Genomic DNA, 12995 nt, shown 5'->3' on the forward strand with positions numbered 1-12995 from the left:
GGTGAAAGGCAAGCGTGCTGTCAACTGCACCACCCGACTACCCTAAGTACATGTATCTTTAGAGTTGGGTTCGTTCAGACTTACAAATGCATACTGTTGGCAACTGGATTCTTATTCCTGCATCATGAGTTCATGTAAGTGTAAACACGTCAGGTCGATGAAATCACTCTAAATGCAAAAATAAAACAACTCAAAGGTAAATAATTCGTGTTAAAAAGGTAGACAAAGGTCAATAGCATTGGAATTAATTTTAAAAAAAAGTTTAAAACAAAACACTCAACAGTATTCGGATAGAACAGGTAACAAACGTCATCACAATCGGGGAAAACAGGTGACAAGCGTCATCACAAGGAGGAAAACACAGGTGACAAACGTCATCAGTATTTGAATTACACGTCATCGATATCGAGGTAAATTAAGGTAAATTACGTCTGAGGTAAAACAGGTGACAAACGTAATCTCCATCCGAGAAAGACATTAGAATCATTATCCAGTAAAACATTTAAAAAAAAAAACCGCCATCATTAGTATTTCCGTAAACATTCTACAACTGCCATCCTTAATAGGGCTACACATAAACAATACTTATGCATGCTTTCGAAGTTTATGACGTGTTATTGTGTAACTTGTTGCCAACACCCTTTCAACAAATTCACACTTTGTTCGGTTTTTATTACTTCATATGCTTTTATCGTTATTTTTTTTTTACAATTAATATCGTCGGTGATTTCATAAAGTGTTACGAATTCCTATATGTTGTACAGTAATGTCTTTTTCAGAAAAGCATGTGACACTTTATATTATATTTATTGGGAATTTGTTTGCATACATGCTGCTTCGTTAGACTGTTGGACAGATGATTCGCCTCTCTTTTTATATAAAATATGACAATCTTGATATATGTATCTATATATGTATTTTGTTTTTGTTTTGGGAATGCTTTTCATTAATGTTTATTGACATGAACTTTGATACAGTAACCATTAATTAATCGCTGATCAATTTCAGGCATATGTTATGAGAAAGTTGATATCAAACAATACTGTATAAATTGTAAGACTGTTACACATATAAAAATAATTATTTGATCAAATGCTAGAATATGTCCTTACACTGCTTTGCGATGTTTTCTTTTTCCACAACTTACACAATGAACCAGTCACGAGTTTATAAGTATACAACATGAGTATGACTTAAGTCTATTAGACTGAATTTTTATAAAGTTATAACACTCATAAGACAAAATGAGTAGGTCTTTTGATTCATACTTCAAGGAATTGCCATCGTCTTTATCTTATTTTTCAGCCAAATCCCGGAGTTCTAAGAAGTCCTCCAGTCGCTCAGCAGCACACAAGCGCTCCATGTTTCCGCCAATCACAGAAAAGGTTGCTGAGGAGGAGGCGGAAGCGGAGGAGACCAAACGATCACCGGAGTCGCCTCTCACACACCTGTACTACGGCCTGACATGGAAGAACCGTGAGTGGCCGGAGTTCCTTGGCAGCTGGGCGTTCGTCAATGGCATGAACTCCACAGGTGTGTAATACTGGTCCCCAGACTTACTTACACATTCATTCTTTATTACTTTAAACCTCGCAGTTTATCAGTACAGTTTATATATATGCAATGCAATTAATGATTTGAACAATGATTTTATTTGTACTAAAAGGATATCAACTCTCTGAAAATACTTTTAGTAACTGATTTTTATTTACCTTTTTTCGTTTTATTTTATTTTAGAGAGTGATCTTGGTACGAAGAATAACGTTTAGTTAGTAGGTAGCTATGGTAACACACTCATCATCATCATCAAAATGTTTTGATTGTTTTATTAAAACGCTGTTGATGATTTGCTTTGACTAAACATCGAATACCATCATTTAACTTCGCGCTTAGTCGTCACATGCGTAATAGCATCAAAGCTGGCAGTGTCGCAGAGGTTGCTGCGCTTAGCTAGCTTCAACAATATGGCATATACATAGATATGGTTTGCTTATAAACATAAGACGCTATACTTGTTGCACTATTTTGAAATATAAACTAGCACTGACTCTAGGCCTACTGAAATGTACGTCTTGTTCGGCTTAAGCTTTCGGTATTATCGTTCAGCTTAATGCCATGTGTAGCTGGAAACATGCAATTTTCAATTTATATGCATAACATACATAGGGAATGAATACCCTTGTGTAGATTAAAATAATTACTGTTGGTCTCCATCTCGTGTTGATTTGTCTTACGTCACTTCCGTTTCGTGTTGATGACTGCTGAATGATACATTTACGTCACGTGTAGTTAATATATGTTTTTAAGTGTGTAGATTATGTTTATATGTGTACACTAGGCATATATAATATTTTATAAAGCGTGTAAACTATGTTTATGTAACTAAACGTTGTATAGAGTGTAATTCATGTGAATGTTACACGTTATATGGCGTGTAAATTATATATGTGTCACAGACATTGTTTAGCGTGTAATCCATGTAAGTTGTGTAGGGTGTAATTTATGCAAATGTTACAAGTTGTATAGCGTGTAATCAATATAATGTTATATAGCGTGTAATCCACGATACGTTGTATAGCGTGTAATCTATGTCAATATACCATGTTGTATAGCGTGTAATCTATGTCAATATTACAAGAAGTATAGGGTGTAATCCAAGTAAATGTTAAACGTTTTATAGCGTGTAAATTACGTGTGTGGAACACGTTATACATCGTGTAAAGTATCTATATTTTGTACAATGACACAGTGTAAAGTGTATATATACCATATGATCGCATGGTGTCATTTATATATAAGTTCTAAATGAAGGATGTCAACACTAATATCATGGGATTATTGAACGTTTTGGATGAACATTATAAAATATATGAAAAACTATCAAATATGCTTCTATACTATTTATTCAACATTGATAACACTACAGATATCAAACATAATAACAACCATATATTTGAAAGAAAGGTGTTTCACAGTCTGAACATAAGATATGTGATATCGAGAGCGTAACTTTTAATTTGCAAAGATGATATGTACAATAGTGACGTAAAGTAGCTAGGATCACATCTCTGTCAGTAAAAGGGAGATGACTCCAATTTTCCATATAGCTTTCGGTATGTAGTTCGTTAGTTTAAAAACTTGGTTAGTAGCACTAGATGTTTTCTCTTATTCATCAATAATTTTAAACTGCATGTTGGTGTCATATTTGATTTCTGTAACGTTTAAGCGAACGGTTTCGAGATTAACGAGTTATTGCAAATCATCCAAATAACGAGCTGTACCATTTTTTTTTTATTTTTTTTTTATTTTTTAAAGTTTGAAACAAAACGTTTATCATTTTGTTATGTTAAATGCATTGCAGTGAAATCAATCTTTAACCAAAGTTTTACTTAATGTCTTTATCTAATCTAGTTTTGGCCACGATATGCATGCAATGTCCCGTAAAGATACTATTTTTTCTCATTCATATAAATACATTTGTATATGAAAGCACAATTAATGGTAAGAAAGGGATGAAACATTTCGATGCCGCAATGCGAATATTGTGACGTCCGGTTTTGGTTTCTGAGGTGATTCTGTTAATATGGATTACAGAAAAATATCCTTGTATGTCAAATGGGTGAAGGACAGGGGAATTCCACCCTACCCTACCTACGCCTCTTGGCATGAAAGAGACTTGTACTGTTTCGTGCTTAAATATGAGTCTAAATCATAACTGGTCTTCAAGTACTCTTGGTAATGATGCATATTGTCACACTTGTTTTGTGTTATGTTTCGGGTAAACAAGCCAGATCTATAGCTACACAAGCAAATGATCTCTAACCAATTGTTAGAAAGCTTGGTATCGAAAGGTTTTTTCTCTTCAAAATTAGAGTTTTAAAATTTATCTATAAATCTACAAATATGTTTGCATTGTCGCCAATATCGATAATTCGCTTGACTAAAAAAAAAGGCGTAAAGTTGTCGCTGAGCTAACCACGCTATTCCAGCTTTACCCTGGACAAAAGCTGCAGATTGCAATTTTACTTAAACGTGCTATAAAATCATTTTTGTTTCGTCATTGTGATGATGTACGTGAGTTAATATTCTTTGTCCCTATTCAAAATGAACGTAATTTTATAAAAGATGCGTGTTTCTTAAAAGTACTATTTTTTTATTTTATATTATTATGTATGTTATTTTTAAACGTGACTTTGACCAATCTGATCAATCTTTTATTTTGACGTGAAGGAACAAAATTGTTTTCTATAAAACGGATTTTTTTTTTAATATTTGAGAAATGTTTCACGTTTATAGATCTCATTTTCTTACATGCTGTTTTTTTATAGTAGCACATTCATAATTATAATTATTTTTGTCCTCTGTTTTGTTTTCAGATTTCGATGGAATTAGTGATAGCATTGATGACAATACCGATGAAGATGACGTATTTATGTCTGACGATTCACTTAATGACGCGGGGACTGATTTCGATACGGAAACTGATAACTCGTCACAGCCAGAGAGTGAGGGTTACTATGGAAACAATCGTTACAACAATGACCTTCCGGAAAGTTTAAATGGAGGCATCACGATACCAAACCTGGTATTCGAAAATAAAAATCTTGTTCGGAGTAAGGGACATACTAATTTGTCGTGCTTTACGTCCACTCGACCATTAACGTTCACCAAGGACGAAAACGCCAACAAGAAAATACTTCCGAATGACAGAACTTATCTGTGTAACGATATGCTCAAGTCATCACCTTCCGACCATTGCAATGACTTCAAATCCGAACCGGAAATAGACTCTCCGAAGGGAGGTTACTCCTGTGATAAAACAACAACTGTGGAAGTGGTGTCGCATCCTGATGAAATAAACTGGTTAGCAATATGTTTGATGTCGTCCAGTTCGACATCGTTAGCGTTGTTTCTGGACGTTGCCCCGCACGTATTTATTTTCTCTTTATTGATTGGCCAACTGTTATACATATTAATACGGTTTTTGTTGAATATGGAATGATATGCTGAACATAATTGTCACTGAAAAATGTCCTGTTATATTTGTCAATGCGTTTTTGACATTTATGCAGCATCAACATTAATTTATTACTATGCAATGACGTCAAGGGTTTCATGTGGTAACTGTCCAAATCTAGGCTAACACTGGTAACTATGGTAACAAATCAAACGGTTTCTCATATCAGACTTTTAACATTGTATTTCATTCACTAACATTTATAAAAAAAAAGATGAACTCAATATAACATATTCGATCTGGAAACATGTTTGCTTTTGAAAATGGTCTTGCTAAAATTAATAACGGCTTTTGTTGAAGACTTTCACGTTGTAGATACGAAATTTTAAGGTCGTTTACAGGTTTTTCCTGATCATATTTAACATACGAACACGTTTTGGGGTAATATTAGTAGCAAGAACACTGACTTCTAGACCTACGGTTTCTTTATGTATGGACATTCAGCAAACACTGAAATTTCGTTAGACTTTTTTCAATTTCGATTACGTTTTGCAACAGTATTGAATTTTGAAGAAAGAACAAGATACTCTTCGAGATTAACAGAACTAATATGACGAACATTGCACATCGATTAACATTGATTCTTCTCAATTGTGAGCGCACTCAAAGACTGTTGAATACTCAAGCCTGTATTTGTTCGGGCGTACCGACTGTTTATTGTATAATCTTGTGGTAACGGTATATATACAGCCTAATCAAACAGGACCGTGCTTTGTTGAGTAATTCCATGCTGTCTATCAGAATGTAGTCACATTAGAAAGGTTGGTTGCATTAAAATGATATGCATGTTTACCGCTCAAGGTCTCCGTTTAATGCCAATTAACGTTGTTAAGACTAAACCAGGCATTGTTTGATATGTACTTCCATTTGCGATACTAAGCTGCATACATGTATAGAAAATATTTGGTCATGTGTACAGTATGTGTACAGTATTGTACAGTATGTGTACAGTATGTGTACAGTATGCGTACATTATGTACAGTATGTGTACAGTATGTGTACAGTATGCGTACATTATGTACAGTATGTGTACAGTATGTGTACAGTATGTGTGCAGTATGTGTACAGTATGTGTACAGTATGTGTACATTATGTGTACAGTATGTGTACAGTATGTGTACAGTATTATACAGTATATGTACAGTATTGTACAGTATGTGTACAGTATGTGTACAGTATGTGTACAGTATTATACAGTATGTGTACAGTATGTGTACAGTATGTGTACAGTATGTGTACAGTATTATACAGTATGTGTACAGTATGTGTACAGTATGTGTACAGTATGTGTACAGTATTATACAGTATGTGTACAGTATGTGTACAGTATGTGTACAGTATGTGTACAGTATTATACAGTATGTGTACAGTATGTGTACAGTATGTGTACAGTATGTGTACAGTATTATACAGTATGTGTACAGTATGTGTACAGTATGTGTACAGTATTTTTACAGTATTATACAGTATGTGTACAGTATGTGTACAGTATGTGTACAGTATGTGTACAGTATGTATACAGTATTGTACAGTATGTGTACAGTATGTGTTCAGTATCGTACAGTATGTATACAGTATGTGTACAGTATGTGTACAGTATGTGTACAGTATATGTACAGTATGTGTACAGTATATGTACAGTATGTATACAGTATGTATACAGTATATGTACAGTATATGTACAGTATATGTACAGTATGTATACAGTATATGTACAGTATGTATACAGTATGTATACAGTATATGTATAGTATGTATACAGCATGTGTACAGTATGTGTACATTATGTATACAGTATGTATACAGTATTGTACAGTATGTGTACAGTATGTATACAATATTGTACAGTATGTGTACAGTATGTGTACAGTATGTGTACAGTATGTATACAGTATGTGTATAGTATGTATACAGTATGTGTACAGTATGTATACAGTATTGTACAGTATGTGTATAGTATGTATACAGTATGTGTACAGTCTTGTACATTATGTGTACAGTATGTGTACAGTATGTATACAGTATGTGTACAGAATTATACAGTATGTATACAGTATGTGTACAGTATTGTACAGTATGTGTACAGTATGTATACAGTATGTATACAGTATTGTACAGTATGTGTTCAGTATGTATACAGTATGTGTACAGTATGTGTACAGTATTATGCAGTATGTGTACAGTATGTGTATAGTATGTATACAGTATGTGGACAGGATGTATACAGTATTGTACAGTATGTGTATAGTATGTATTCAGTATGTGTACAGTCTTGTACATTATGTGTACAGTATGTGTACAGTATGTATACAGTATTGTACAGTATGTGTTCAGTATGTATACAGTATGTGTACAGTATGTGTACAGTATGTGTATAGTATGTATTCAGTATGTGTACAGTCTTGTACATTATGTGTACAGTATGTGTACAGTATGTGTACAGTATATGTACAGTATGTATACAGTATGTATACAGTATGTGTACAGTATGTGTACAGTATTATACAGTATCTGTACAGTATTGTACATTATGTGTACAGTATGTGTACAGTATGTGTACAGTATGTGTATAGTATGTATTCAGTATGTGTACAGTCTTGTACATTATGTGTACAGTATGTGTACAGTATGTGTACAGGATGTATACAGTATGTATACAGTATTGTACAGTATGTGTTCAGTATGTATACAGTATGTGTACAGTATGTGTACAGTATTATGCAGTATGTGTACAGTATGTGTATAGTATGTATACGGTATGTGTATAGTATGTATACAGTATGTATACAGTATGTGTACAGTATGTATACAGTATGTGTGCAGTATGTGTACAGTATGTGTACAGTATGTGTATAGTATGTATACAGTATGTGGACAGGATGTATACAGTATTGTACAGTATGTGTATAGTATGTATTCAGTATGTGTACAGTCTTGTACATTATGTGTACAGTATGTGTACAGTATGTATACAGCATGTGTAAGGTATGTGTACAGTATTATACAGTATGTGTGCAGTATGTGTACAGTATGTGTACAGTATGTGTATAGTATGTATTCAGTATGTGTACAGTCTTGTACATTATGTGTACAGTATGTGTACAGTATGTGTACAGTATACAGTATGTGTATAGTATGTATACAGTATGTATACAGTATGTGTAGAGTATGTATACAGTATGTGTATAGTATGTATACAGTATGTGTATAGTATGTATGCAGTATGTATACAGTATGTGTACAGTATTATACAGTATGTATACAGGATGTGTACAGTATTATACAGTATGTGTACAGTATTTATACAGTATGTGTACAGTCTTGTACATTATGTAAACAGGATGTGCAAAGTGTGTATACAGTATGTGTACAGTATGTGTACAATATGTGTACAGTATTGTACAGTATGTGTACAGTATGTATACAGTATGTGTATACAGTATGTGTACAGTCTTGTACATTATGTAAACAGTATGTGTACAGTATGTATACAGTATGTGTGCAGTATGTGTACAGTATGTGTACAGTATGTGTATAGTATGTATACAGTATGTATACAGTATGTGTACAGTATGTATACAGTATGTGTATAGTATGTGTACATTATGTGTACAGTATGTATACAGCATGTGTACAGTATTGTACAGTATGTTACAGTATGTATACAGTATATGTACAGTATGTATACAGTATGTATACAGTATTGTACAGTATGTGTACAGTATGTATACAGTATGTGTACAGTATGTGTACAGTATGTATACAGTATGTGTACAGTATGTGTACAGTATGTGTACAGTATGTGTACAGTATTATACAGTATGTGTACAGTATGTGTACAGTATGTGTACAGTATTATACAGTATGTATACAGTATGTGTACAGTATTGTACAGTATGTATACAGTATATGTACAGTATGTGCGTCCATCGCTTGAAGTTCTGATATATCTTACCTATCAGTCATATTGAGATAACATCAGCACGAGCATATAACACAATGTGGAGAATCGTACCTACAGCTGCAGAGCTTTGAATTTATTGTTACGACAGCGAAATAATGGCAAGGACTTTAGGTATGGATATATTTATCAAATAACTCACTGTTCAAGAAAGCAAATTAAATGGACAAACATTACAAGCAAGTATAGGTTAATTATACAGATACATCTATATGATAATTATTTCACATATCAAATGCAATGATCTTTTGTAGTTATATGAAGAAGATTTGTTCGGTAATGATCAAATCGTATAAACAATTTATCATAAAATGTACTTTTTTATTTTTGATCATGGTACTTTGCATATGTGGCCGCATTTTGCCATCCTCGATTAAGCACCTCTATATGTGTCATGATCAATTCGAAGGCTCAGTGTTTGCCACCTTGTTGCTCTGATGTACATCAAAAGAATCGCAAAGCAATGTAACGGTAAAATTGACAGGCTTTGAAGTCGGGCGTCTCTCCTTTGTAATCTTCAAAGGACAGGTATCAGTCAAGCGATTGGTCAGATTTATTTCCACGAAACAAATCGAAAAGCTAGCTGTGTCTCCATCGATTTCGTCATGACAAAATCCAGGGGTGCATATGCTGTCAGTAAGCAAGACCCCTTGGATTTCGATGATGGATTTTTTTATTCTATTGTACATGGTGTACGGAGTATAATCACGATCTCTACGATAAATCAACATGATCTGTTTCGATTATCTGATGGTACAGTAAACATGGCGAACCGCGAATTCCTGACTGTGCGAATTCAGTTCTTCCATCTAGATGCCAAAATTACTACCCGTAGCGTATAATACGTAAATTTCGTGTCTAAAAAATACTCAATTTAAACGAGCAAAGTAGACGTGATGTTTTTAATCAGGAGTATGAACAATATAGTCAGCCTCAGAAAATGCCATTCGGTGGATCTCAAAAATAAAAAAATGTTATAAAATGAAATATTTTGAAAGTTAATAATCCTAAGAAATGTACCAGTACGAATCTGAACGATACTTATACATTTAGTAGCTGCAAAAATGATACTACATGATAGTTCATCAATGGAGGTATACTCTAGGCTACTCACAGGTAACATCGTGTACTCACGTATTTGCGTTAACGGTAACTGTTTGTGGACATTATTTCACGATTTTAATTATAAAAAATATTGTTCACGTGATACATTAACTCACAATGTGCAACTGATACCTGACGTAAACTATGGCGATAATCAATATAATGCCAAATGGAAGTTAACTAATGTAGGTGGCCATATTTATTTCACCGTCCGTTTTTTAAGTATACATGTTTATTGAATACATTCTACATGTATTCATTGAATTATTTTAAAGACATTGAATGCTACAATAGAACATATTGTTTGACTGAAAGAAGCTTATTTGAATTTTTCTCCGTTTACTCATTAGAAAGTTATCTCGGAATACAATTTCTCTGACTTAGGAAATGCTATTTTTCAATAAAATACCATGTCTTGAAAACCAGGCAACAGGGAAATATGACAAAATTGATAAATGAAAATTCTCTTAAAAAAAAGAATTTCGGTTCGATAGCACCTTGAAATACTCTAAAGAAAAATAGGAAAAATTTAGAAATTTGTTTAATACATACAAGAGCAAAAGATCGGTGAAATAAATACGGCACCTACTGTACTAAAAGTAGCGAGTGTTCCAGGTAGATTCGGAGGAAAATCTATACAGATGTCAGAAAATTACTGAACAAGGGCTGCTCATTTGTTATAATTTGTTCATGATATATATTCTTAATCGTACATATATATGTGTATATGTACATGTATAGATAAATTGTTTTGTATATATTAGAAAATTATTTAGTTAAAGTATATTATTTATTGAGTATTGGTTATAACAGAAAAAGGGTTGAAATGCAATAAGCAAAACTCAGGTAAAAACTGTTGGTGGATGCATTATCAGTAGAAATAAATACTATTATAATATGGTGCTGTTTTCGCTGTTTTTTTGTTGCGTTTCTACTTGAAAGCGACATTATTCAACTGCATTGTGTTTTTTCCTAAATGCAGTAACCTCCCTTTAACTGCCGTTTGGATATAACGTTTAGCACAGATGGTCCAAGACACCTCTGTTTACTAGGAAGTTCAATCGATTAGAGCGATTGTCTATCAATGTAAAGTCAAGAGTTTGAATCTCTGCGCAGCCCCGTTGTTAGAATATTCATATATATAGAGTATGGGGAAATTGCAATCAACAGGACAATCAAGATATTGAAAAACTGCCGATGGAAGCAGGCCGGATTGTTACAGGAGCAACAAAATCTGCATCAACTAATTCTATAACTTGGAAAGCTGGATGGGAATCTTTATCATATAGACGTTATTAACATAGGATGATAGCATTGTACAATATATATCATAAGTATGCCCCTACATATCTACAGAACATACTACCCCCAAGTATTGGTGCCTCTCAAGGTTATAGACCAAGGTCAAACTCAAATATGCATCACCCATCCAGTAAAACTAATACCTACCAATCTTCGTTCCTACCTACAGCCATACGAGAATGGAACGCAATTCCTGATGAGACCAGAAATTCACCGTCTAAACCTTTTTTTGTAAGATATTTAAACCGGAATAAAATCAAAAAGCCGTCCTATTATATCAATGGCCACCGTAAGGCCCAGGTACTCCATACAACACTTCGTCTTTGGTGTAGCTCTTTAGATTACGATCTGTGCAAAAAACATGTTGCTGAGTCAAACCTATGGCAATGAGGTAGTATTGAGACAGCATCTCATTTCTTATTAGAATGTACAAACTATAGACAACGTAGACTTAATACAATGTCTGAGCTAAATATAAACATAAATATTGATATATTGCTTCAAGGTGACCCAAATTTGTCTCCAATAGAAAATATTGAAATTATTTAATAAAGTCCAGAGGTACATTATGGCATCAGGCAGATTATAGGTGTTGATGTAGAATCTCACCACTCTCTCAAATTTCTAAATCTCTATCTTCTATCTCTCTTAATAATTAAACTCTTTATTTCTCATTTCTTTTTGTCTTACTAATTAGATTAAAATGTGTGTTATATATGTTAAACAATTTAGGTCAATCAGAGAATATAAATGTTTGTTAAATGTTACCTGAAGGAGATGGCCTAATATAAGATTTCATATCTTGTCGCCAGATCCTTTCAATTGATGTGATTGTATTGTATTGTAAATAAATTTAAGTAATAAATATTGTTTAAACAAATGCACAATTTCAGATTTTGGCAGTGGTCAAACCATTCGCAATGTTATGACATATTTCATTGAGGTTTGAATAACACCATTTGTCAAAAACAAGAATAAATGAAAATGTGCATCGGCCGGGAATCGAACCCGGGCCTCCGGCGTGGCAGGCGAAAATTCTACCACTGAACCACCGATGCTTGGTATCATCTATATACTAATTATAAAAAATAACAAAACCAAAAGAAATATCAAACAAAGCATGCACGTGCAACGATTTTCCCTCAAAAAAGCCTTGTTTTTCAAATACAAAACAAGCAGTAAGTGGGACTGGTTCCCTTTGTACAGGGAACACGTTCACTTCTGTATAGGATACAACAAGGTTCCAGTTAACATCTAGACATAAAAACCTAGGAATCTCATTATTTCAATATTTCGCCAGTTTTATCATGAATGTGACTAAACTAACAACTGTAAATCCACCAGTTGTTTATGTCGAGTATATTTTGTTTATCTAATAATTTTTTTTATTTCTCACAAAAGTCCCGGAAGGGATAATTTCCTTTTAAAAAAATATTCATCAAAGCTGAAGTAATTTTTCAGTTTTCAATACTTAATTCCATTTATTTGGCAGTGGTATGCGGATCCTTAAAGCCAGAAATATGTCAAGAGGGGTTATATGTGTTAAACACAAGAGAGCATGGAAGTGCCAACAAACCCATTATGTTACGTTATGATTACACAATATATATA

At 33.5% G+C, this 12995-nt stretch overlaps 1 protein-coding gene and 1 non-coding gene across 5 annotated transcripts in view; one reads left to right on the top strand and one right to left on the bottom strand.

Annotated features, from left to right (window-relative positions):
• Window positions 1-5966, top strand: part of LOC110466191 — a 64439-nt gene extending 58473 nt beyond the window's left edge. For 3 of the 4 annotated variants that reach the window (XM_021522554.1, XM_021522556.1, XM_021522557.1), the window contains 3 exons: window positions 1306-1533; window positions 1738-1749; window positions 4377-5966. In XM_021522554.1, coding sequence (XP_021378229.1) covers window positions 1306-1533; window positions 1738-1749; window positions 4377-5002 — 866 coding nt within the window. In that variant the 3' untranslated portion in view covers window positions 5003-5966. The remainder of the gene's footprint in view (window positions 1-1305; window positions 1534-1737; window positions 1750-4376) is intronic. The other variant, XM_021522555.1, reaches the window with a different exon arrangement.
• A 6405-nt stretch (window positions 5967-12371) lies between these two features.
• On the bottom strand, window positions 12372-12442 carry Trnag-gcc. Its single transcript has one exon. It is a non-coding gene; the product is annotated as a tRNA-Gly (tRNA).
• Between the last annotated feature and the right edge of the window lie 553 nt (window positions 12443-12995).

This window comes from Mizuhopecten yessoensis, unplaced genomic scaffold, assembly GCF_002113885.1.
Source record: "Mizuhopecten yessoensis strain PY_sf001 unplaced genomic scaffold, ASM211388v2 scaffold11123, whole genome shotgun sequence".
NCBI classification, from domain to species: domain Eukaryota; kingdom Metazoa; phylum Mollusca; class Bivalvia; order Pectinida; family Pectinidae; genus Mizuhopecten; species Mizuhopecten yessoensis.